The sequence below is a fragment of the Dermacentor variabilis genome, chromosome 1, assembly GCF_050947875.1.
Source record: "Dermacentor variabilis isolate Ectoservices chromosome 1, ASM5094787v1, whole genome shotgun sequence".
Classification (NCBI taxonomy): Eukaryota; Metazoa; Arthropoda; class Arachnida; order Ixodida; family Ixodidae; genus Dermacentor; species Dermacentor variabilis.
The window spans coordinates 289,370,817-289,397,726 of NC_134568.1; the positions used below are offsets into that span (position 1 = coordinate 289,370,817).

The following is a 26,910-nucleotide window of genomic DNA, read 5'->3' on the forward strand; positions in this document are numbered from 1 at the left end:
TGCCAAGAAAATGTAAGTTGCAAAATGGAGGAAGAAAAAAGTGACATGGCTTTTGTCACAGTCATAAAGCAGGTGCAGTTGCAGTCTCTGTATGGGTATTTGTAATCGAATACTTGTCCTTCGTTTCTCTCTCTCTTTTTATAATTTTTGTGATTATTAGTAGCCATGCAATAAGTCCAAAAAAAGGGCTTCACATGCAGTCTAACAAAAAGTAAGAAAATAAACTATGTTAGTTTCTGTCATACGGCTTGAAAATAACGGTGGAACTAACCTGGCGTTTTTGATGTGTGCCCTCCTGATTCCTTCTGAGGTGGAAGGCAAAATGCTCTGGAGATGGCCAGCTCTGTTGGATCCTCAGGGGCAGCTCATTAGAATGGAGCGCTCTTTCATCTGCATTTAAATAGACACATAAATTTGATTCAGCACATATAAGAAAAGCACAAGTGAGGAGAATAAACAAAAGTGCTTGATCTCACATGATTTGAATAATACAAAATGACATGTTCCTTCAATGTCAAGTGATATAATTTGGAGGTCACAAATTGAAGCACATATATACGTTGGCAGTGCAGGTAAATTGTTAAAGAGTGTCTGATTACACTAATTATGCTAAGCTGCTGATGTATGCAATTATGCACTTTTAGTTGCAATACAATATGTAACAATACAACATTGGTGATGTGCAGATTACTAGGTAGTCAAAAGCGACAAATCGTTTGTTTCGCCGTCAACGAAGTTGGCAGTGCCACCATTGAGAAGAGAGTGCGAAAGGAAGGAGACGAGGGGGAACGAAGGAGGAGATGTTGCTCCCGAGTACTTTAGTAAGTTTGAGGGGCTTTAAGCAGCACAAACAGGCCTACACAGTTGGGGGACTTTGACATTGCATAAAGAACGTCCTCATCTTCGCTCCAAGACTTAAGGCCTATCCAGCACCATTTCACTGCTCAGCAAAGGCAATTAGGATTGTAAGAAGGAAGGAGAGAAAGCAATTATTTTAATGAAGGTGGATTTGCCGCTGCGTGCTTAACATGACACATGTTTTACGATTTCCGGAAAGTATCGTACTTAAGGAGGGTGACCCCATATAGTTTATACACGTATCGTGGTTTCAGAATTTGTAAATAAAAATTATTCGCAGGAGTATGTCAGTCTGACACATCAAAGACAGGGGCGAAGCTGTATAAGCAACTGCTCACGCCCTTCGTAAGTATCAGCTGTCTGCTGCAGAGCTGCGTTACTGTTGTGTTCCGACCGTGGTCGTGGCTGACTGTTCTAGTGACGGCTGCTACGCAGGCTCCGTCGTACCACCACGCTGTCAGATTTCACTACGCAGCCCTCGTCGGAGTCGTCACAAAGAACAGTCAGCCATGACCATCCTCGAACGCAGCAGTAAAGCTGCGTTGCAGCACCAATCCGGCAGATTTCACCGCCGCAGCCATACGAAAACTCCAAGCTGACCTCCAAACAGTAAACGCGACTTGAGAAAAAAAATGGCTAAAAACCGCACAAATAAGTAGTCTATTCGAGTGGAAGTTCGCGTAGGGCAACCTTTACTTTATAATAACTGATAAAGTCGCAGTTTCGCCCGAAAGGCGAAGCATTGATTGCGATAGCAAATTATTAGACAGCTATACGCAGTAAGGTTAGGAGTTTTATTAACTGTATAAAGTGCTGGAAACATTCGCTTACTAACTAAATTAACAAGCACGGTGTCACATGCGCACAGGCAAACATGAACACATTTTTCTCGATGACCGCGGACACTGGCTATCGGAACGCTGGCGTGAAGGGCGGTAGCAGCGGCGAGCGAATTCGCCTTCGTGCTGTCTCTCGCTTCAACGCGAACTAGTAGCGTGAGTACACAGCGCACACGAAGCCATCAGCTATCTCGGGTCGGCGAGCCTTCGAACCCAGCGCAGATTACCTCCAAGGTAAGACGCGCGCGGCTGCACTCAGCCATGTCATGCGCAGCCGGAGTGGAGCGGATACTCGCTCTACCTGGCCCCCCCCTGCCCCCACCTCCTAGCGCGCGCACGGCAGGGTAGAGCGAGTATCCGCTCCACTCCGGCCGCGGCTCCCTGCCTTCCTCCGCTGCGCACGCGAGAAGACGCGGCCGCACCACCGCCGTCCTTCTCGATTCACCCTCGCATGATTTCACTCGCACATGCAGCAGACGGCACGCAGCCGCGATCTTATCACTTTTGGGCTTTTACTGCACCTCACGGCGACACCGACGCCGAAAATTTCACTAGAATGTCCATATATTTACTATCGCAATAATACGTTTCAGAGCAAAAATCCGTGACTCTGGCTGTTCTTTGGATAAAATTTGATACCGCTCACGCCGTCACACGCCGGCCTTCACCGCCGCACGAAAACGGCTTTGGAGTTCCCCTTGACAGCGCTTCTCTGTAAAACTTGATTAATGTCTTAAGTAGGGTGATGTGACAAACTAAAGGTGAACCCACCACAGGGCCCATGCGATCGCAAAGGTTCCTTCATGAACTGCAAAAGAAAAGTTCCGTATTTTCTGAAAATAAACTTATTCGGACGTGTCCATGCAGAACAGTGCTGAGCGTGATATGCGAAATGCGAAACAAAGGAAGAAAAAGAAGAAGGAAAGAACGCTGAAGCACGCTGGCCGATAGATAAGGTAAAACCGTCGAATGCTTACAATTTTTGATGGGGCACACTTCGTAGAGAGAGTACTTGGATCCTCGGTCACTGGAGTTGTAGCAGTGAAGGACAAGCTGAACCACTTCTTCCGCTGTTGTCCGTTCTGATACCAGCAGGCTCTTGTACAGAGACTAAGGCAGGTGGGAAGAGAATGAGATAGAAAAGAATTTCATGAGAACCTTCACACACGCAGACACGTTCACATGCACCAATGTTCAAGAAACGCATTCGTCTAATTCTACATCAAATTTATATTCTGAATAGCAAACTAAGACAGAACAAAACTATTTTTGGCCAAAGTTTGCCTTAGCGACTAAACTATACAATAGGGGCGGCAGAAGTATTTGTTGAAACGGGCAAGGGGCTTGGATGGTGTGCAGTGGCCAGAAAGAGGTCACCTTCCCAGTCCCCCTACTTGTGACACCACACGTGTGCATGCATTTAAAGTGCAGCAGATCCGGGTATGGTATGTTCCCTCACAGAGATGCCAAAGAAGAAGATGTACGTTTTGAAAAACTGTTCTTGCAGCATTTCCAGACAAATACTAAAATTCAAACATTGTGCGCGCCCAATTTAAGCACGCTCTACATAGTGTAGTACCTGCCAGCCGAAGCGCACAAGGCTGACCTACTGACGTGTCATACATTGGTAATTTGGGTAAACGAAACTTAATTTCGCATACGTCCTTCCACAGCGCATCGCTTTCATGCAAGCAAGGACAATGTTCTAAAGATGGCGTTGGGGTGCCTCGATAACAAGCCCGGCTATTGAGCCACCCTAGGTGACGATGATTTATTTGCATCTCCTTTTGAACGGGGCGGTCACAAATAGTCATCTAGCCTGCTTGAGCTAATCGGTATGCTATACATGCTTTTCATTCTAGTCTTTTTGTATACATATCCTCAATCTTTCTCTTTCTTTTCTCGCTTAACCTCAAAAATTCTCTATCTACCTTGTACCATTACCTATATGCCTGTCGCATCAGTCTAATACCAAGATGACTCTTTGTATAAGCGCCCCAAGCGGAGCAGAACTCTTAACATAGATAAACAAAACAAATTGATCCATTTGGGGAAATGGGAAATGAGTCGGCCAAGCGTGCGCCCTTCGCCACGCGCTGCCAACGCACGCGCAACACGAAACGCGCGTTTGCGTTTTTAACGAAGCTTAAAACACACGGCGTCTCATATAAGGCTAGCAGCCGAAACACGAAACACGCTGCATGTACGACACATGCGTCATTTTAGTTTCGTTTCGGTCCTTAGAGGCGCCTTCGAAATGAAACACGCAGCGCGTGGTACGTGACACGATGTTAACGCCCTTGTGAGACTCCGATCGCGTAGATGCGATCGTTTTTGATGCTTACAAATCGGCCGCAGGGATAACGATTAGGTCATTATCTAGTTATACCTCCAAATAACGCCCGCGCTTGCGGCTCATGACGGCGGCATCAACACGTCGTCCCGCCCTTATCGGCTTGCGTCACGCTTAAATTTTTTGCGATCTCAAGATACTGGATCCAGTTTGAGCGCTAGCATGCCTATACTTAAAACGCCACGCGCTGAATCGTCTTCATTTTTGCGAAAAACGTTGCACCAAGACGGATCACGTTACCTTCGAGTCAGAAAATAAGTATAAGGAGATACTTACACCTGCCATTAAACAGCTGTCGTAAACTTTGACCAGACCTCCTCGTCTCATCTGAAGGAGAAATCTGAAACAGGTTTAAAGGAAGAAAGAGAGGCAACCAGGAATTGTTTTGAATGCATAAAACGCACGCACACAATAGTCAGCAACAACTTTGAAATATTTTCAATGCTGCACATCAGCATTGCTGCCAACTTAACGGTGGTTATGTTAAATATGGTTCAACTGACTCTTTTGATCTCCTACGCCGTCTGGGGGAACTGCAATAGTGACTCGACTGCATTCTGGCATTCAAATTCCCCACTAGTCTTTTTTTTTTTTTTCAATCTTGAAACAACAATCAATCACACTTACGAACCTATATAAATTATTTTTTTCGCAATAAAGCGCAACTAGGCCGGCCCTTGCAACGACTACCATGGTAGTTCGTTTGCTGTCTTATGTCAGTGCGTATAAAGCGACCTTTCAGCAGAAGAGTAGCCCCCTATATTCTGAATGGATTTACGCCATTCGTCGAGACACTAGTAGGAACAACAAAGTATCAGCACACGTTCAGTAGTGTATGTGCTCAAAATTGCGCAGTTCTTCATTATTATAATCGGAGAAGAAAGCACTGAAAGAATGGAATAGGGCTTCATGGCACTGTCCTCCAAGGAGATTAACTATAATCCCTTGGCAAGCCTTCAACGTCGGACTGTCATGGCCGCGCAAATTAGAAAGTGAGTGTAACACATTGCACGCTCAAACGCTGCGTAACCATGCGCAATTGTGCGCGCAATTGTACTTTAACTAATACCAGTAGAACAAGCCAAGCGAATGCTACTCAACAGTAAATTTCATCTATGGCGTAACCAGTTCACTGGGTGTGCTCGCCATTCTCGTGCGTAATACGCGGTGTGCGACACGCCTGGGCAGACACTCCAACGGGCACTTACTTGGAATCGCCCTTCGGGTGGCACGACTGGAGCTCCACAGGCCGCGCCTCGTCGTCCAAAACCATGATAGTTCGGATGGGGATGCCAGTTTTGCGCACCCACACCTCCATGGTGAGGTAGAAGAGATTCGGGTCCCGGTGCTTCATCTTGAACTTGCTTAGTAGCAGGCGCACCACGTCGGAGCTGGAGGCGTTCGCGTCGATGCACAGCGTCTTGTACTCCATGTCAGCGCACAGTACGCGCGCATACACCTTCACCATTGTCTGCGCATACAAGGAGAGCACAACGGAGGGCGTCACAGAGGGCCATGGGCAACAATGAAACGCCAATACAGCCAGTCAGCTGCGTTCTGTCGCTCTCTAGAAGTCGGCCTGATTTCGTGATTCGGCGCAAGCGGTAATGTTTACAGCTGTAGTGGTCTCACTCTGTAGTGCACTCTAGGCTCTTCCAATGCCTGTTAACCGACTGCGCGTCGATATCGACGTCATCACTATACACTTTTTTTTAATTGCCTTCAAGTTTTCTTTGTGCATCATCTGCTCCTGCGAACAGCGTACTTGTGCTCCTGGTGACAGAGGCTCGAATATACAGGCTAGGTATGTAGACAAAGCCTGTATATATACCTACCTACATGGCATGTAGCCTCCTAAAAGCTACATATCCTGACAAAAGCATTCTGCTCGTGTTACAGGCTGGCACACAGGCCGATGAACACAATTACAAAACAACAGAGTATTGTACCTCCAACGTTTCGAAGCAGGCCGATGAACAGAATTAAAAAACAACAACATATTGCACCTCTATAAACATTTCGAAGAAAATACACTATATTTCAGGCAGCGAAAAAGCTCTGACATAAGTCGTGGTACATTACCATGCACGCTTTACAAAAATATGTGAACAAAAGAAAGGACGTTCCTGACCGGTGTATCAGGACTGTCAGGCATGCTCGTCTTTATAGCCTGGCTACTACAGTGCGTCGGCAAGTAAACGGTTCCAATATAAATAAAATTATCGGGTAGGCTGTGTCGGGGACGCAGCCGCAATGAGGTACGTGAAACGTCTTGTACGTGCTGCCGAGTACACGCCGGGGCACTATAGAGTACAGAAATGACGTCACCAAATACGCAAGTGAGATCTGTTCACGTATTAGAAAGCTTACACGCTTACCTTATATGATACAGATATAGTGGGGGTCCTACGGTCTTATCATGCAATAGCGCTCGCACCCTATTCGTATAGTGTGCCTGGCGTGATCAAAGGTGGTGGGCGCGAATCGGCATCCCTCTGCTGCCCGAGTCTGTCCACGCCATTTCTGAACCCTATGTGTCGAACGTGGAGGCGCCATAACCGAGTAACCGTCAAATTTCTGCAACTAATGCACAGTTAATCGTAAGCCTTTCGTGATGAGCACACTTTTGAGTCCGATGGATTATACCTACACTAAGGCTGAGTGAGCTCTCTCAAACGCGACATGTTCTCTCAAACGAGATCGTACAAACGTACTACAGAGCTGTTCCTTTGAACGCCGAGCGAGAGGATAAAAAGGCGAAATCCATCTCCTATAGCGTCATGCGCGGCGCTACAAGGGCGCCATCTGTGCACGCAACCCATGCACGATCGTGTAATAGCTTACTTTCTCTACACAACAATGTTAAACTTAGCCGCGTGGGTATAGTACGGTTGCAAAGATATAAACGATAATAGTATATTACATGTTTTTGCTACATGCGGTTTTAGCAAGCGACCCACTATATGCTGAGCCTGTTTGCGTCGTCAGAAGAATTTTACGTCAATAGTGTAGTGACTGCCGCGGGAAGTATTCGCATGTCATGAGCACCGCATGGAGCTCTCTTTACGTTTTCCACAACACTGCTACAGGTAATTATTATTATTATTTTATTATTATTATTATTATTATTATTATTATTATTATTATTATTATTATTATTATTATTATTATTATTAGAGAACAGGCCAAAGGGGCAGTTTTTCACCGCTTTTGGTATTATTCACTATGACCGTAACGATGCGAGTGAACACCCCTTGTTTTATATAAATTCTTCCAATACGTCCACATATGATTGAAAAAGTAACCGGAAGATGGCTCGACCGGAACGTACAGTAAAGCTACCCGTAGCTTGTAGCATCAGTATCTTTTTTGTTGGCCTAGTTATTTGTGAACTGAAAGAAATGAACCAATTTTGAATTAATGGACAAAAGGACTCAGGTGTTAGGAACTTGTAGAGCGCATTGAGAAAGTATCGCGTTCCTGGCGATCTAGCATTCGCGTATATATATATATATATAGTTACTTCCAGCAAAGTAAGTAGAATAAGGCGGGCCAAGACGATCGCTTTTTGTTTATTTTTTAAATTCTTCTTTCTTCTTTCCTTCAAATGTCCGCTTTCGGAGTAACAGCATAAGACTGGTTTTATTCGCGCAGTACATCAATTTTTTAATCCCTAATGACGTGTATAGAGAGACCAAGCATGTGTAATTAAACGTGTCTGTGAGCGTAATCCCGGCGTGTGTGCAAAAGCGACTGCAGGCTACGTACAAGGTGTTGTTCGATTTTAGAGGAAACACCTTATTACTCTTCAAGATCAAGCGCTCGTAGCAAGTTAAATTAGCAAGGATGGCCGGCAGGTAGACATCTTCCTAAAGCACCATATCGGTCACTTTTAGTGATGTAGAAGAAACGCTGGCAGTACTCAGCTGTTTCCATTAAAAGTGAACGACCTTGAATATTTATACACCGTCTCGCAGCCAGCGCAATATCGCAACCTTGAACTTGGACACTGTTTTCGCCCTTGTGAAGCAACAGTCCCGCATGCCTCCGAGAACAGCTGCCGGTTCTCAGCCAAGGGTGAAGTCCGACGCCACAAGCTCGCGCGCGGCGCCGCAAATAAACGCGAAGGGCGAGCCGCACTCGAACGAAGCGGCCGGGGCAAAACACGCGAGCACGGAGTTTCCACGACTGGCCGGGGCGCTACAGAGTCCGGGCGTCCCATCGCTCGCGGCACTTTGGCTGTGGTGGTCACGGAAGGGCGCGCCCCATCGACGCGGGCAGACGCGCCACAGCTGCGTCGGGGGGAGCCCTTCGCACGCCAGTCGCTTCCGGACAGCGAACGGGTGAACAGGCGTGCGAGCACGGACCAGACGCCGTGGTCCGTGTCCGGACCGACGGCACAAGGACGCGCGGCGGCGGCCCGCTCTCCAACTTGCGCGTGGAGAGACAGCAGCCACAGTTCCACCGCGTGAAGTTAAGGAATCAGCCAACCAGAGACGCTCTTCTCCGCGGCTCGCACGCAACTGTGGTCACCGCGCTGTGACGCCCGCTCGTTGCAGTGCTCGGACCAATGCAACAGCATGCGGCTCGTAATGAAAAGTGCGCGCGCAGATATTATGACGGAGAGACACGGGTTTTCCTCGAACGCACCGCGCAAGAGCAGGTTTCAGGTGCGTTGAATAGAAGGTTGAAAGGAGTTGGACGTTGTAGACTTTCCGTCGCCCGCCTTCGCGCGTCTTTACCGCAGAAGACCCGCACGAAGCACGGCACTTTGGCATCCGTAAAAGCTGAGGACACTGAAGGGTGCGTTGCGACGAAAAAAATAAAAGAAACGTTGCATTCACATGATTACGTATGGTCACAGAAAACATGCACTGCCACGCGGACGATACCGCCTACGTTAGTGCGCGACGTTCGGTGAATAGCGGCGGATATTCGTCCAGCAGTATACGTGCCACCAGCCGTTCCAACCAGTGCACAGTCGGGCGAAAGAAAGGCACCACGCCCCCGAACGTCGACTGCAGCAGAGTTGCAGCGCAAGTAGTGTGCGTCGCAGAGGGATTTGCGAAATGAAACATTTAGATATATGTGGAAACTAGAGGGACAATAGGCGGAAATGGGGAATCCGCGCGCGGTCGGCATTCTAAGGAGCGAACGAAAGCGCGCATACACATCTCGGCGGCGGCCGTGCGCGTTCCGCTGGTCCGCGCAGAATACCGCACCCACTGCTTCGAGGCGGACGCACCCGCTGCAGATGAATCTTTCAGCGATGGGCCGCTCGCGGAGTGCGCCGCCCCCCACGGCAGCGTCGGCTGGCTGCGAGCGAAGCCCCCGCCGTCAAGGAAGCGTTGCCCCCGGTCGTGTTTTCTGAGGAGAAACGCCTTAGCGGATGTGGGCTTGCCCCCCCCCCCCCCCCTCCCGGGCCTAAATCGATCGAGGAGTCCCTGCTTGACGACCTTCCTATACAGTTCTCCTCGAAAGAGCAGGAAGACGCAGCCGCAAGTGAAAGTATACACGCGGCCTCCACCACGCCACGACAGCACTGGCCTCGCTCCTTGCTACACAGGCATGGACGGTACGCGCAAAAATCGTATTGTCTACGGGACAAAGCGTGACTCAGTGAATGGAAAACGACGGTCAGTGATAGCAGAAGCTATAGCTGTCTGCGCGTCTTCAGCAGTCTCGCACGTACGGCAATGCTCTGACCGCTCATTTTGGAGGTTGTAAATGGCAGGTCGCCGAATGAAACGGATACGCACATTTCGAAACGGATTCACGTTCTTGTGTACATTACGCAATGTCGCATGACATTTTAGCACGAACTTCAGGTATGAAGCAAGAATTCCTGCTCGAAATCGAGAACGTTGCACATTGATAAAAAAGAAAAAAAAATGAATGCCACTAAATGTTTTGTTCAGGGTGTTTCACGCGTTTCATCACGTAGCCACAATCATGAATCAACAGCCAGCCATCGGAGGCGCTGCATTCTGTCAGTCTTCTAATGTGCTGTACCAAGCCCCGTGCTGCAACAATTGGCCAGCTTACGGCTTTCTCTCAATCCCTGTTGCTCGCATATACTGCACACGAGCTGTGTAAAAGCCAAACGATACTTCTCGTTCGCGCACAAAACAGAGAGGCGAGAACGGTCCGGGCTACTTAGCGCGTAGAAGCAGCGTTTTGAAACACTGAAAACTTTCGCTGGCGACCCCTTCAGCGAGAACAGGGCCGACGCATTCATTACGTGTGAGAAATTGTTACGATGCGCACCGACGAGAACAGACCGCGCGGTCCTCGCGGCGGCGTAAGCAATCCGGAGCAGCTTTTGTGGCGCCTTGGTTAAGCCGCGACATTATGTAACGCCACTGCATAATGACCGGCCGCGCCACGTACAAAGGGCACCAGCGAAGAGCGCACTGTGCTTCTCCCGATGGGCGAATGGATCGTGCCCGGAGGTTGTGAAATTTCGAAGCGGCTTTTCGAGAGCAGCGCGCGCCGCTCGTTCGACTGTGCGCGTCGGTCCCGTCGGGCGACCGCGCGCGTCCAGCCCCCGGCTACGCACCGACTGCCAACGTCCAATATAGACACAGCGGAGGCCGCGCCGCCCCATGCAGGCGGCGGCGCGTGCCCGCAATGTGGGTCGCCGTCGGCGCCACTTGCAAATTCATAAGACACGTTCTCGATGACCTGTTCTTGCCGCATCAGCTAACGAAGACAATCGCGCATTAGCAAAGCGCGGCTGTGGCTCCGCGACAAGACGAGCCTACAATGGTGCACGGTGGACGAGCGCCGGTCAGTCGTCCGCGGCTTCCGCGTCTTCGCAAACGGCGCCAGATCGGGGCTCCAGATAGGGTCGGCGACGACGACACGTCGGTCCTCCGGGAAAGCGTGCATCCACGGCGACCATTGTCCCAAGCCACGGCCGCTAATGAGCCGTGCGGAGGAATTCCCCGGCCTGCTCGCGGTTCCTGGGAGCACGTCGCGCGACGGAATGCCCTCTCGCCGGCCTTTTTTGAGACGCCTCCGCGAAAGGGCGACGGAAGCGGCTGAAGGAGGAGGGGGTCGCGCACACGGTGGTGGTGGTGAACGATCCCGTGAACCCCGTGGCGTGCACCTTCCAGAGAAACTCCAGCTGCCATGTGTCAGAGGCAACCAAGCGCTTCAAGCGATCATAAAACGGCTTTCGTGAACCAACTATGCCTGGCATGTTTCGCGGCAATATTAGTGCATGTTCTGTCTGCCTCCTCACGCAAACGCAGCCCGATTATAGGGTCGGTTTATAAACTTTCATCCCCGTATTATGCGTTATTTTCTGCAGCTGCAGGAGCAATATTCCAACTGAACTGGTCATACCTTTCAACACGACGTTGAGTAGACGTGTCCAGCTCGCAACAGTATATCACACGATTAGCGAACATGAGCGCAACAAGAAGGGGGAAAAAAGGGCACATTTAAGGAAACGTTACGTGAGAAGCAAAAAAGACCAATCGTGACTGCCACGCCAGCGCACGCGGTTAGGACACGCATGCAAGCACGCCAGCACGCAAATTTTTCATTAAGGACAGAAATAATTGCCGCATTCCAGGCAGCCGCGGCGCTGACGATACGCGACCGCAGGCTCCGAGCGCCGTCGCTGGAGCGCATTAAGGCACACCGTGTCCGAGACGACCGTTGAAGACAGAAAGACGGCGGCGAGAGAGGGGGGCTAAAGTCCGACGGCGGCGATTATTCGTGCCGCCAACGACAAAAGAGCGGCGTTGCGACGGCGACGTTACACAGGTGCCGAGGGCTCGTCGCCGCTCGGCTCCGTCGGAAAGCCCCCCCCCCCCCCCCCCTCCAAACTGGCCGTTGGCATGCGCGCACTCTCGCCAGTCCCAGCCAGAGGACGACGACGCTTCTTCCCTTTGTTGCGAGCTTTTGTAATTGCACCGCACGCGCTCAGCCGTGACGCCATGATAATCCTCCGCGGGCTCTGCACTCCCGACGTCACGGACGTCGCAGGTCCGGTGGAGAGATGTCCTCTCCTCGCGCTCCTCCCCCCCTCTCCCACTCCAGCCGTTCAAGAAAGGCCGACCTTGGTGCTCTTTAACCCTTCGTCGCAAGGACGCGCCTGTTGTCGCAAGCAGATGATTCGTTTCCCAAGCGCCACTTTTAATGCCAGTCGCGAGCAACAAGACACAGGACGCGTTTCAAAGAAACGCGTCTACATTTTAGCTTTGGCTAGCTGGGCCGGCCTCTTCGTTCTCTCTCACTACCTCTCGCCACTGCAGTCAGCAGACGACGCGTTGGACAGTGTACAAGCACCACGTACAGCGGGCAAGCGACAAAACGTGACAGCGTGCAGCTTTCAGCGCATTCTGCCAGTGTCTGATGGCGTGCTCCGAAACGTCACGGTGCAAGCAGCGCGAGTATATGCACTGAAGGACGCGCGCTCAGATTTATTGCGTTTTCTTTCGTTGCCGACTGCGCATAAAGCGCTCGAGTCGCAGTTTCCTTCTTCGCCTTTCTGGTCTCCATCTGCGCTGTCCGATCCATGCATGGCGTTTGTAAAACCTAAGTGAGACCAGAGAGTTACATGACGTCATCCACGGCAGCGAAAGCCCGAAGATGCTGTGTGAACAATTCTCCAATTTATTGAAAATGAAATTCCACGGTTTTATGTGCCTTGCAAAACCACGATCTGATTATGACGCATGCCGCAGTTACGGGACTCTGGATAAAGTTGGACGACATGGGGTTCTTAACCGTGCACTTAAGTGTACGCCCCCATCGTATTGCGAACCAGTGACCACGAGCTCGGTGCGGCAGGGCTATACCACGCAGCGGAAATTGTCCAATCGCCTACACAATTTGCTCGACGGCCGCTTAATTTCGTACTACAGTGTGATGCTCAGAAGGCCAGAGCGTCTTAAATCAGACGACATGGAGAGCAGAGGCGCTCTATACCATTTCCTTTCCGTTCCGACAAAAATGTTTCACAGAACGCTTAGCCGGAGGCAGATCGTCAGTGTACTTATCACTCGTCGTCTCAGCTTGAGTCGCGCAACTCTATACGCCTAGCATCTCGAGGCGCGTTCCGAGAGACAACAGCACTATTTACGAGCTGCAAAAGGCGACCGCTCCATTCCCAGCGCAGAGGCTGCGCCCTTCGCCACCGCTGAGCAGATCAGCCGGTGCAATGAACCCGCTACTATGCCGGGCTTACTGCCTTGCTACACGATGTATGCGCGTAAGCGTCTAGCGCGACTTCATGGGAATGAAGCTCGAGCGACGATGGTATACTGCTCGCGGCACCATGCAAACACTGAAGCGCGTGTTACTTTAGCGAGTTGCATTTACGCCACGAACGAAGGATGAGCAGAATACACATATATAACAAGCCGTCTCAGCAGGCCTCCTGAGTGATTGAGACAGAACTGAAGCAACTCAGTATCTTTCATATGGTAGCTGTGTTACATTTCGTGTCCAAGAAACGGTTCTCGAGTGGGTTCGAGGAGCTGCGTAAATCTATACTACTCGGAACAGGCACAATTTGCGTAAGTTGCAATTATAGCGAGATGCACTTCGGGAACTGTTTATTTAAGGAACGAAGAGCACTATTACAATCGCAGAACGGCACCGCCTTTTGCTGCGCGTTTCCGGCTACAGCGTTCATTTACAATGAAAACAAGCGGACTCGTGGTAACATCACATCGTGAATCGACGGCAAGAAAAACAAAGAAAACCCACAGAAGAAAGGAATTGTCGGCGGACCACTTGTCCAATCTCGTATAGTGGCCGGTTTCTCCGCGGCAGGCAGTTCACAACAAAAAAGGAGCAAACAAGAATATCAGCGACACCGACGAAGGACACAACAGCAACCAAGAGGACGTCCACGGAGAGTGAAGCAGGACAAACACTGACGACGAGGCGGTGACGACAAGGTGTTGTGTTCGCGTGCGCGACCTTTACAGCGGCAAATATGTCCTTCGGCGAGTATACCAACTACAGGCCAAGATGCACTTCTCTTGAAGCGGCGGTAATGTTTGGGAAAGCGAAAACAAGTTTCCTGGAAGTTCGGATCACGCGAGCAGCGGCCGCGGACACGGGCGTCTCGGTCTGGGCCTCCGCTGCGTCAGCGCCCCGAGGTGCGCCATGGGACCCGGCAAGCAGCTGGCGAGCACAAAGCCGGGCCCTGGAACGGTACGGCGGACCTTTAAAGATGGCGGCCGCCGCGCGTGCATCTGCCGCTCCCCTCTGGTGCAGCCACCGGATGTTCTCGGGCCTCCCTCAAGGCGGGCGAGGAGGACAGGTCGCTCGCGCCGCGACCAGCACCGGCGGGGCGACAGATGGTGCGTCTCGGGAGATGCCCCCGCCGCGGCATCTTCCATTCCGCAAAAGCAAGCGACGCGTGGTGCGAACGGCGCACGTGGCGCAACGCGCACCGTCTCCACCGCACGTGGTGGTGGTGGTGCACCGAAACGCGTCGCCCAACCTGCAGCAGCGCGCCACTCCCGACGGCTGCGGCGATTCCCCCGTTTCTGGGGAATATCCGCGTTTCGCTCGCTTTTCCGTCATTCAAAGTTCATGCTCAAGTGTGAAAAGAAGAAAAAAGAAATGTTTAGAAGAGGCCACCTGAGCGAATTAGTTGGTTCCATTGGTTGGGATAGTGAATCGCGAGGCATTATAATTGACCATCTTCGATGGACGCTTCCCGTGAGAAATGTTTCGGTGAGCATAGCTACCATACTGCAAATAAATAAATAAATAAATAAATAAATAAATAAATAAATAAATAAATAAATAAATAAAAGTTTGCGTGTATATTCCCACGCGCCTTTATTAGGACTCGAATGTGCCACTCAATGTAGTCCAAGTTTTCCGTCAAGTTTGGAGATATCACCGGATCGAGGTTAAACGGCAGAAATCCCTACTTGACTAATACCTGCGAGCGCCTGCCGCTTCGCATCATTGCTTGCGTTTCTCCCGTGGAATCTGGTATAAATAATACGGTTACACGAACTCCCTCCGAGAGCAGTTGAACAGAGAAGCGCATCACCTCGACGCGCGAGCCTCGCATGTTTCTCTCTCTCGCGAGAGAGATTCCAGGGGCGCAGTCGCGCACTGCCTCGGGTGGAGACATTCGAGCGCGCCCGTCGGAACTCTCGGAAATACAAACTTTGGGGGGAAAAAATTAAGAAAAGAGAAATGGGGCAGCGATATCTCCACGCCCCGCGTCAGAAATGTGCACGCACTCAGCAGGCTAGATTTTACCGACCCCCTGTGTGTGTTCTGCCACGGCGACGTATACTCTCGCGCCGGAATGTGAAGCGCGCGACCGGGAAAGGAATAAAAAGTAGAGCAACTCGATCTTACGCTTAATTACCTGAAAGTACGATCTCGCGCCACCGGGCGCCGTAATCGGTGAATGAATAACAGCAGTGTCAGACAAAAACGCATGTGGAACGGGAAATATGCACCTTAACTCCAGTTTATTTCCTCCTGCTTCTTTTTCATTTCAGCGCAGCATATATATATTCCGTGCTGGGCAAAACCTCTGACGGTATAGTATAGTATAGGCATACGTATACTATACCGTCAGCGGCTTTGTCTTTCAGATTTCTTTTTAGCAGCCGTCCGCCCTGAAAGGTATAAAAGACGAAGTACGAGCTGTTGCTTGTTTAATCAGCGCCCTCGCTGGTATATACATAAGCCAAGGCCGGTGGGCGCATTTCTAAAGCCCTGTCGGTTCTGGCGCCTTTGTGTTCACTGAAGGTTGAAATTTTCTATTATTCCTGCACCGTACTTGTCGTCTACTGCAGCAACCCAGAAATGCGTCCCCGGGTACATCTGGTGTGATGATAAAGTAAAAAAATCATGCAAGGCCGGTACTGCTAGCTACTCCCGTTGTCTTTCAAGTTGAGGAGGAAGCACCGACGGACATATGCCAATAAGCCTGCTTCACGCGAGGTCTGGGGCTGTCGTAATCTTTCGTTCTCTATACTGTACGTGAGGAATGCCGACCAAACAAATGGGGTCATGTGAACTAAATCAAAGAAGGAACAATCATAGCAGTACCCACTAAGCAAACGTGCGTTCTTTGCGTTCCCGGTTATCTCCACTCATATGCAGCCTATATACTTCCGGCTTCAGCACTAGGGACGCAGGGGATACCAGATTTGCTGGCACTGCACGACAACTAAGGTACATACATCGGATACCTGTTTGCCAGACTAGACGAAATGCGCGCGGGCGCGCGCGCGCATGTGTGTGTGTGTGTGTGTGTGTGTGTGTGTGTGTGTGTGTGTGTGTGTGTGTGTGTGTGCTTCATTTGCGCTTCGGTTCTACGTTGATTATTCTTATCGGTGTTGCAGTTTGCAGTTTACCAGTTGCACTTTAATTTTGCCTTGTAATTTGAATGTTTTTGTATGCACCATGCGTAAACCATCGTTGCTATCGTCGATTCACGCTTTTTCAGCCGTATACCAGTCATTACCTGCGAGATGAATAGCCCGAATACGAATAAACAAAAAAGTTATATAGGTATGGGGGGGGGGGGGGCTTATGTCCAGCAGCGTCGTGGAAGCTGGCAAATCGGGACGTTCGGGACGCCGCGTGAGTGCTACTTCTTGTGCTGCCTCAGCTATGCACGAACTTCAGGACGCATTGCGTAAAAGAAAAGTTGCCGTTCCCGTTACCGTTTGCGGGGAAGAGCCGCGGCACACGACCCACATGTGGTGTGCACGCCCCCTAGCGGATGATCTAATTATAGAGCCTCCAATTAACCGATCCCCCGGGACCCGAGAGTGCGCGTCACGGCGGTCTAGCCGCGCTGGTGGCACCTGTGCCCAGCTGTCAGTGAAGACGCAGGGCCGCGGCTCGGCCTCGGAACGGAGGGAGCGGCAGCCCGCTTTTTTTCTCCCCCCATTGAGGAGCGCCGTTCCTCCCCGCCGTACGCAGCTGGCGTACATGCGGAGAACTTCCGGGCAGGAAGCTGCTCTCCTTTCAGGCGGTTCGCTTCCTGCGCTCCCTTTAAACTGTTTAAAGGGGGGAAACCGGGGCTGCGGCGCCAGTTCCCAGCGACGCCGGACACGGCCGCCATGCGGCGCCCGCGGTGAATGGTGCTGTGTCGCGCTTATCGCGTCCTGGCCGCCGAATCCAATGCCGCACTGCAGCTCTCTATATTCGGCGCCGCGGTCAAGATGAGTCGGGGCTCGGACGCTTTGCCACTACGTGAGGAAACTTGTATATCAGCACCTCCTCGCATACGTGCTACTGCCGAGAGGCCATCCACGAGACATTCAAATCTGAAAGCGACAGCACGTTCTATAGCTGGCTCGCAGGCTTCAACGAAGATCGCCACGACTTTACGAAGTATGCGAGTTCGTTCTAAAAATGTGCTCAGGAAGAACGAGAACACAATTCTCCTAAACTGCGAGAGGCCGTTCTCTGAAAAGAAGGTGAATGGTCTTGGTAAAACGCACTCCCGTCTTTCATACCGATTGTAGCAGTGACTGATGCCACACGCTATACCGCAGTTGCTCTAAATAAATGAAAGAAAGAAAGAGCGCTCAGTCCAAGCTGTTAATGTGCCCATTTCGCAACTAATGAAATGGCCTCGACGATTCAGACTTTAAGAAATCACGATCGGATTATTTTTCCTATATGTATAGATGACAGTCTGGTGCTGTAACGGAGGCCCAACTCGGAAAGTCGCACGCTGAATTTGCTCTGCGGTCCGAGACGTGTGCAGTTGAGGTGCGTCGTCAAGACGCGAGTACAGCTACACACCGTGAGAAAGGGCTCACGGGCGGAGCCCGTTCCGCTATGGCTGCGCCCGTCGTGTGCTTTCCCACCATAAAACTCGGAGCCCAACCTCCGGCGTCAACAATGGGTCCGCTCCCTCTCTTATCCCGCGCGGAAGTATCCAGAGCTCCTTTGAACGTGTTTCGCACGGACGGAAATTGCTAACGTTGAGTTATGGCAAACTAAAGCCTCAATATATATATAAGGAAGACAGAAAGGGAAGGAAGATAGAGGACTCAAGCCCTTGGATAAAAATGTATGCGACGACTTTCGCAAGTTAATTTCTGAGGGAGAATGTACTAAAGGGCAGCAAGATTTGCGTTGTTCCCAATTCGTTCCATTGAACGATATAGCTCGTGCAGAACACCTAGCGAGAATATTTACTCGAAGGGACCTGATGTAACCGGCAGCACTTGCGTGACGTCAGATTCACGCGCTGCATGAGATGACATTCCCTATGGAACGAGGCCGCAATGGCTGGCGAAGTTTCAAACCGGATAAGCTCAGATACGTTCGGTACTTCTAAGTCACGAACGCTCAAAGCCGTTCGTGACTTAGAAGTACCGGGCTCGCAGCGTTAAAGAAAGGAAATATTCCCCCTTATTACGCAAATTCGTTTCCTATGCCAAGTGACAAGGAGTAGCCGGTGCCACCGTAAAGGCGCCAACCTCCCCTAATATTCATTTCAATAAAAAAACAAAGGAAATACCGGCAAGACAGATGAGGATTATTGTTGTGTGGCAAGATACGACCCAAAGGGCGTAATTTTGGTTTAAGAGTGGACATGCAGCAATCGGAGGGGACGAAAGGTTTTTAAACAGAGGATGGCAGCGACAGATCCGGCTGCAATAACCCCTCGCTGACATGCCGCATCAGATGTGCAGTCCGTTGCCTCAAGTGAGACGTCACGTGTGCAATACAGCTTCGTGCATCTCCTGACGACAGCGATAACGGCAAACGGGCCAGGCATGCGTGCACGTTGAGGCGGTGGTCAATTCACCGAAGTCGCTATGCCCGTTTTCTTTGATGTATCCGGATATATATATATATATATATATATATATATATATATATATATATATATATATATATATATATATATATATATTAGACGTTAGACATACGGTGATACGATACACTGTCTTATGAGAGGACTATATAGGAGAGAAGAACTGCCGCATTATCGGCGGTACAGATTTCCGGATTCAAGTATCTTCAACTGGACACAAACCCACGCTCTACGAATTCCGCCCGTTGCGGTTCACAGGCGGAAACGGAGAACACCTGGCGTTGGCACAGACTTACGCGGCATCCGTAAATGGCCACACAGTATACCGCACAGCGAACAGAACGACTCGTTTCAGGGAGCTGCCCCTGAAGAGACTCTGTGAGATCAGCGCGCCCTCAACGCCCACCATGGTATCGCGCATGCATTGCCCAACAACCGCAAGGACAGGTGGCACGCCGCGCACTACGATACCCCGGCAGAGACATCCCCGCACGACCGTCCGGCCGTAGCGTGACGGGCGTCGCACTCCGTGGCGCACAGGCTGAGGGCAAACGAGTAAACAAAAGAGCGTGGGAGCCGCGCGTGCAGCGGACACCCCTGGCACAGAAAACAACGGCGTGGGTGAGCCCCGCTATACAGCGGCACGCAGGGCCGGAATTACGACGCCGTGGCCGCAGGCGATCTCTCTCCCTCCGACGCTTCTCCCGCGGGGCCCAACATAGCATCGAATCATCGCGTGCCCAGGAAACCGAATCGCACGGCCCGATCGCCCCGCGGTCGCCGGCGGCAGGGCCGCTGCGTGGACGGAAACGGCGCGCACATGACCACGCTGGGTTTCGGCCGATAAGCGGACCCGACCGCGACACGGCGCCAGAAACGGCACGGCCCACGCCGGGATCCGTCCGATATACGTGGCCGCGCAAGAAGAGCACACGCCCGCACGCCCCTCGTTGAGGAGGAGAAAACGCTGCTGGGCGTTGCGTAGCGAGTAGCGCGGGCGGACTGTGCAGCTGGCCGGCCGCCGAGAGGAAACCACGTTGCAGCGGCTCGTTCGACATTCCCCGCCACGATTCATGCGCCCACGGAGTTCGCCAGCGCGCGGTCACTGTTGTGCGTGAAATCGCGGCCCTTTACCGCCCAAACGGACTTTCTGCGGAGGAAGCCTTAACGGCTTCCGCCGTATACAAAGGCAATTAGCGTGGGCCGTTGGCCGGGCTCATTCTTGTTTTGAATGGTCAAGTAAATGAGTGCACGAAAAGCATAACGTAAACCAGAGAGCTGCGATGACTGCACAGTAAATGTTCTTACAAGTGAGTCTCTGTATGTCAGTGAAAAGTACAACAGTTTAGCGTATTACACAGTGCGAGACGCGAAAGGAATGTTCCTACTTGGAGCATAAATATTAACGACACCAAGTGGAGCGAAAAGCACGCGCACACGTGCACGCAGCGCGTCCGAACGCACACACATGGAGATAGATGTACACAGACTCGCGCGCAGACCAAAGAGCAAGAATAAACGAAGAAAAGGGAATTCGCAGCTGCGCAAGTAACAGTAGCGGCTGCTCGTGCCTTCAGCACGAGAGGGCGCGCGGGGCGCCAAACAGCGATTGATCACAACTGCCACACGCAAACGTGACCCTCGGCCGCCCGGCTATGCTAACGTAACCTTCCCAGATGGACGGGGCCGAGGAATGCACGGGCCGAGCGGCGAGCCACTCCTACCCCCTCGCCCCGGAACTGCAGGGGCTGGACGTGCGCTCGAATACATAACGAAAGTGCGGCGCCCTGCGCGTGCAGTGTAAACACCGCAGAAATGCGGCCCAGCCCAAGAACGCTTCACGGTCGGGGGAACCGAGACTCCAAACACGAAGGGCAGGTTCCGAACCCCGGCCTGGCGCCGGATGAAGGGCACCGATTCAGCGTGCGCGTAGCGCGGCTGCAGCGAATGCGCCCCCTGCGGCTCGTGTCAAGGGCGAAGCTCGTGGTCCCGCCTTGCGGCTCTTCTGGCGCCGCAGTTCGATGTGGGTCGAGCAGGACGCCGCCCGAGCCAGACTCGAAATTACGCGGCGGCTGCACGCAAACTGCGTAGTGTATACATGCAGAATGGAACAGCACTATGCAGCGCCGGGTGGTCGCCGCAGTGCCAATTCTCAAGCCAAGCTCCTCGTTGTCGCGTGAATGAGAACACGCGCGCGAGCACGCGGGCTTGGATCACTGCCCGCTGTGGTCAATAAAGAACGTCGCAAAGGGCTGCACGCCAGGCTCGCCGGGGCCCTGCAACACCGCCGAATACCGCGGCGTTACACGCGAGAATCCCGCGGTGCGAGCGAGCGCCGCAAACGAGCCGAGCGCGCCGTTTCCCACGCAGCGATGAAGAGCGGCCACGTGTATTGTACGCCAGCTGTCGAGCACAAGTGTGTACAAGATGTCACGAAGGAAGCTGCTAAATTCCTTTGGTAGGCAACCTATCAATGGCAATACAGCCGGTCGACATCACGCACGCACCGAAGTGGCTCAACGCGGCGTCAAAGGGGGGCTGTTTCGCCGCGCATATGCTAAACAACCGGTCCGGAGCTGAGCGCCTGGTGTGGCCGGGCCAGGACGAAAGAAAGCCGAACCAGAGGAAGGGCAATCTGAAACGGCGCGTATGTATATTTCAACTACCGGGTTACGACAGCACGCACTTGCCGAGGACGCAGAGGAGTCTGTGCATCGCAGAGACAGGCATACTGCGTTCACTTTGCAGTTGACCAACTGCGCTGAACATGCATGCGAGGCACGTACAAAGACAATCCCGGCTCTTAACAAGGCGAGTCGCCCTTGCCGCTCCACTTCGCTGTCGGGAGTCCTTCGTGTCACTTAACTGCTCGCGATGTGACACCATTGTTCCGTGGTGTCGCACTTGCTACGGGATTGAGTGCGGTCGTTGGCGGCTCGGAACACCATCTACGTTTCGCCCGCAGTAAGAGTGCCGAAATGCACGAGGGCGCTAATATATTCGCGCGCCGCCAAACAAGATAGCGTGAGCTGCTTCTCACTTCTTTTCCTGGGTTGCAGAAAAGACGGAATAAGAAAAGGAGAACTCGGCGACAAGAAGAGCTTGAGAAGCAGCAACAAAGGCGGACAAGCGCAGAAAGAAGGCGCGAGAGCCAAATGCGGGCGCAAGGCCAAGTTTATGACGATCCCCAATGAGGACTCTCACGTCGAACGCCCCCAACCGCACGCAACACGACTGCCCATTGTACGAGCGCTATCATTAAAGCGCTCGCGCTGGCACGCCAGCGAGAGAAGAGAAACACGCTAAGAGGTGTAGTTGGTCTTGTGAAGACTTCTACAATAGCAGCCACAATGAGCCGGATTGTAGCCGCGCAGAGGTAAAGGCGCGTGCGTCAGCGCTTACGCACTCCGTGTATACCTGAGGACCCACGGACACATTACTCACTCCACAAGGGCGCCGCGGGTATACTGCAGCCTCCACGACCCGAGAGGTGCCTCGGACGGCGAGCAGCGCTATCTGGGCCAGCACGTCGCCTCGACGGGGCGCCACTAATCAGGGGACCCAAATGCGAGTGCAGTCGCGATTTAGAAATGGCGAAGAACTGCTCATCAGTGTTTCAGATATGGGGTTTAAAAATGCGCATGTGCACTGTAAATGTGTTTGCACCCTTCAGGGTGTTTTGTTGTCGCACTGGTAACAAACACCCTTACCGCTAGGGCTTTACAAAATTTATAGAGGACGATAACGGAGCTCTAACTAGACGTGCGATGACAAAAGACGTAGTTGAAAACTATGTAATCATTCTGACAACCTTGGGCGCACAGAAATATCCGACAGGAGAGTTTCATATCTCTCCCTGCGAAATTCTCTTGTCCGATATTTTTGTGTGACAAAGGCTGTCAGAGCGATTACGTAGTTCTGAATTACGTCTTTTGTCATTGCACGTCTAGTTAGAGCTCCGTTGTCGTCGTCTATAAATTTTTGTAAGGCCGTAACAGTAAGGTTGTTACCAGTGCGACAAGGAAACACCCTTAAGGATGTAAACATTTTTACAGTGTGCTGCCAAAAGAAAAGTGCATTATGTAACGACAAAAACTACATTTTGCAAAAATATCCATTGCGCGGTCACTTCTAACAGTAGCTTCAGATCGAGTAGCGTAAACACAAGCCCACATATGCAATAGCCACGCGGGAAGATCAGAATGCAATACAGTAACTAGTTCTGCATTCTGGTTTTCCTCGCTGAACACTCGCGGCCGCATGCCCACTGTGTCATCTCCAAGTTGGAAGCGCAAGAGAACCGGCCTCACACCTAACACAGCCATGTACTGGTTGGACTGCAAATGTCAAGACGATGTTTAGAAACTGTACGGCGATAGGCAGGCATAGCTACATTCCTTGTTCTCCGCACTCTGACGTGCCCCGAAAGAGCGCGTTCCTAAGTGTTAACAAAACTTTTTTACGCTGTGATCAAGCGATGAGCATTCTCTCTCTCTTTGTCTCTCTCTCTCTCTCTCTCTCTCTCTCTCTCTCTCTCTCTCTCTCTCTCTTTCATCCTCCATGCAGTTAGCGCGTTCATTTCGCAAGTCACACCGATTTTACTCACGACGTAATTCTCACAAGACGTGATTAACAATGCCGATAAAATGATCCCACATAGAGACAAGACTTCACGTCCTTGTAATAAACGACATTTTAGAGTGAGGCATTGACTCCCACGAGCGAAAGATCCACGTGGAAATCCAGGACATCCACCGTGCAAGACATAACACCGTTCCTTGTCGACAACCGAGCACCACCAAGGCATCCCTCACGTAGGCTATATTTGTAACGTTGGCTGCGAAGAGCCAAGCGACCTCAGCGACGCGCATCGCCGTCATCATTGCTCGTCGGGCGCAAGCGTGCCTCGGCACGGTGCGATCGCGCGGTTCCGGAGCTCCAGCCACGCGCCACGGTTCTGTGCACAGCCGCCGGCCGGAAGCCGGCCGGGCTTCCGGCATTCAAAGATCCAAGCCTCTCCGCGCGCACGTGCGGGCCGGCCAGACAATGGGTGGACCTTGGCGAATTTCCACCGGAAATCCACGCAGCAGTCGACCCGCTCTCGCCCTCGCACCGTCGGACGGTCCGCGGCTGACATCCGCCCGATCGCGCCCGAAATAAAAGGGGCTCTCGGTTTGACATCCGTAACGCTCAGCGCCGACCAAGGGTTTTAATAATGCCAGCGGAACTGCCTCACCCTCCGCCGGAAGGCGTCAGGGAGCGCTTTACGCGCCTCGCGTGAGAGCATTCCCAGGCGCCGCCATCCTCGTTTTCGTACCGTCACCCGTAGTGCTGTGCTATTCAAGGGGCCTGCGCGCGCTGTCCGTAACCAAAGCTGGGCTTCGGGACGCAGTGGCTCCCACGTAAAAAACAAAACGAAAAGAAACAAAGACAGAAAAAGAAGAGTACAGAGAAAAAAAATTAAAAGAGGGGGTGGGGAGGGGGGATGAGGACAATTTCCCTTCTTACGCAGCTCAATGATGGAATTTCCTGCCCTACACCTCGGGCCAAGATACACATGCATCACAATCTTCGTCAGCATAATTAAGACCGCTGCGGGGCACAAGCCGATTCCAGACTTCTCAAGTTGCGTTTGTCCGACACGTCGATCCGAGCTCGCACGAAGCATATCGTCCAGCCATAAACCCGAAATCTCATCATTCCATCTCTTTCTCTATCGGCCGGCTACTCCGTTTCCCCTTCATTCGCACCCGTTGTTCCAATAGACTACCGGCTATTTATTTCGCGCACTATCTATTCCACGCTCACTTCCGCCGCTTAATCTCATCCAGAATATCACACTTGTTCTGCGTCCTTACTCCATCTTGCTGCCTCTAACGTTACCTATATCATGTTCCTTCCATCGTTCCTTGCGTGGTTCTTATAGCTCTCTTTCAATTTAATATATACACGTTAATCGCGTACTTTGGGCCCCATCTAGTTTGCACCCTTGTATGTGAGCATAAATAACGAAGCGCACAGTTCACCTCAGGACGAAATTACAAATGTTGGCCCGCTGCCTCTAAAGCATGAAACACCACAACTGACTGGAAGCTGCGTTCACAAGAAGTTCTGGCGTCAGAAGATTTCTTTTTTTTTATCGGGCCCAGGAGATTTACTTGCGGAATCCACAGCAGTTCAGCTGTGAACAAGGCAGCCGCCCGAATGCGACGTGAAGGACTAAATATCGCACGCCATTAGAATACTGCACGCAACAGAAATCGCAAGTGTCGCACTCCTTTTTTTTTTTTTTTTTCCCATTCGCTCCAAGACGTGCACCGAGGGAGGACGCATGAGCATCGCCCCAAATGCCGCCAACTGCAAGCGTCCCATCAGAGGCACAGTGGGCGGAGGCTTACAACCGGAATGAGTGAAGCGGCGCTTCGGCGCGCGTCGCGGGAGGCGGTCCGGCGCTGCCGTACGAACGACGCGCAGCTGCCGCGATGCATGCTGATCGCGAGCTCGGGGCGCGTGAAACGCGCGCAGGCCGCAGCGGCCACCACTTTCCCTGCCGCGGCCTGTCATCGGGGCACGCGAGCAGGATCCGCGGCGCCGCGCTACGCCCACGCAGCAGCGCTAGTTCCTGTTCCAAGGGCGTCCGAGGGGCGCAAGGATGCAACCTCCAGTGGCCGCTCGCCACGGCAAACGAGTGTTCTGCGCGCAACGCGCCGGGCCAGATTCGCGCGGCGGTGTCTTCCAAACCTAAGAAAGACAAAAGAAACTGCTTTGACTCGCTGCCAATACAAACCGGCAGAGAAAACAACTTTTCTCTAGGATTCAGAGTTTCCTTCTTACGTTTATTTTATTTTTATGAAATTTTTTACAGATTGCGCATGCATCCTCATTCCCGCGCGCACGCACGCACGCGCCTGTGTGTGTGTGTGTGTGTGTGTGTGTGCGTGCGTGTGTGTGTGTGTGTGTGTGTGTGTGTGTGTGTGTGTGTGTGTGTGTGTGTGTGTGCGTGCGTGCGTGCGTGCGTGCGTGCGTGCGAGAGAGAGAGAGAGAGAACAATTATATTAAAAAGAAAAACAGCCGCGCTGCAGGTCTGCGCGTGTACTGAATGCACACGCGACGGAGCAGCGTACGGCGAGTTTCGTAAGGCTGCGCGGATTGCTTCCGAGGGCTTCAAATCTCCCATTGTACACTGCGCGCGCGGCCGGCTGCGCAATTAAGAGTGAATTACCGCAATGACTACAGGCGGCTGGCGGAACTTCTAAGCATTTCTAACTTGCCGTCGCAACCAGCAGGCGCGCAGCACGTTAATGAAAGGAAAACATGACAATAAGAAGAAATAAAAATAATAAAATGTGGCGCGCGCCGACGCTGTCGTCGCCGCCAGGTGCGCCGGGTTGCTCTTAGGTCCTGGTAACTATGGTTTGCAGGGCACCCGCAACGACGTCTTGAGTACCAGGTGCCCGCTACCAGACGGGCGGCAGGTGGAGGCTTGCGAAGGATGACCGTATACAGGGAGCCTACATGACCGCCTACACTCTAAGAAAAATCCCGGGGAAAGCGGGAGTAACTGCGCCGTTAGTCCTAAAAAGGGCGCTTTCGTCCCTCAAAGGACTAACTGCATGAATGTGCGGGCCGTGTGCAAATTTCGGAGAGTAAGTGTTTAGTCCCTGCTCGGAAAGAGAGCAATGGGAGGACGAACGGCAACAGTTACTCCCCAGGCACTTCGCTGTTTTCGTCCGTGTCATGGAGCGATGCGGCGAAAACGGTATTGTCTATAAATCGTGAATGGTTCGAAGTTCGTGCATTGTCTATTGAACTACATGCAAAGCAGCACCTTGCCTCTTCGTGAGAAAATTACGTGAAACTTAAAACTGGAATGTGAAGAGGCATGCCCTTCGTGCGCACCCCATAAGTGAGCGATACACATTAAACGCGCAAGTCACTGATAGACGGCTAGATTTTCTTGGTCTATAGTACCTAAGTTCCTTCCGTTCCAAGGAGGTTGCGAACTGAAGCGATGTGTAGCTCAAACGGCACGCGCTAAGCGACAGAGAAATTGCCCTTCTCTGTCGTCT

At 52.0% G+C, this 26,910-nt stretch overlaps 1 protein-coding gene across 2 annotated transcripts in view; it reads right to left on the reverse strand.

The window, feature by feature from the left end:
- The window catches only part of rau (RA domain-containing protein rau), an 80,769-nt gene that overhangs the window by 3,042 nt on the left and 50,817 nt on the right, over nt 1-26,910 (reverse strand). For both annotated transcript variants that reach the window (XM_075677812.1, XM_075677811.1), the window contains 4 exons: nt 5,259-5,521; nt 4,327-4,390; nt 2,675-2,807; nt 272-390 (listed from right to left, as the gene is read on the reverse strand). In XM_075677812.1, the coding sequence (XP_075533927.1) occupies nt 272-390; nt 2,675-2,807; nt 4,327-4,390; nt 5,259-5,521 (579 nt within the window). The remainder of the gene's footprint in view (nt 1-271; nt 391-2,674; nt 2,808-4,326; nt 4,391-5,258; nt 5,522-26,910) is intronic.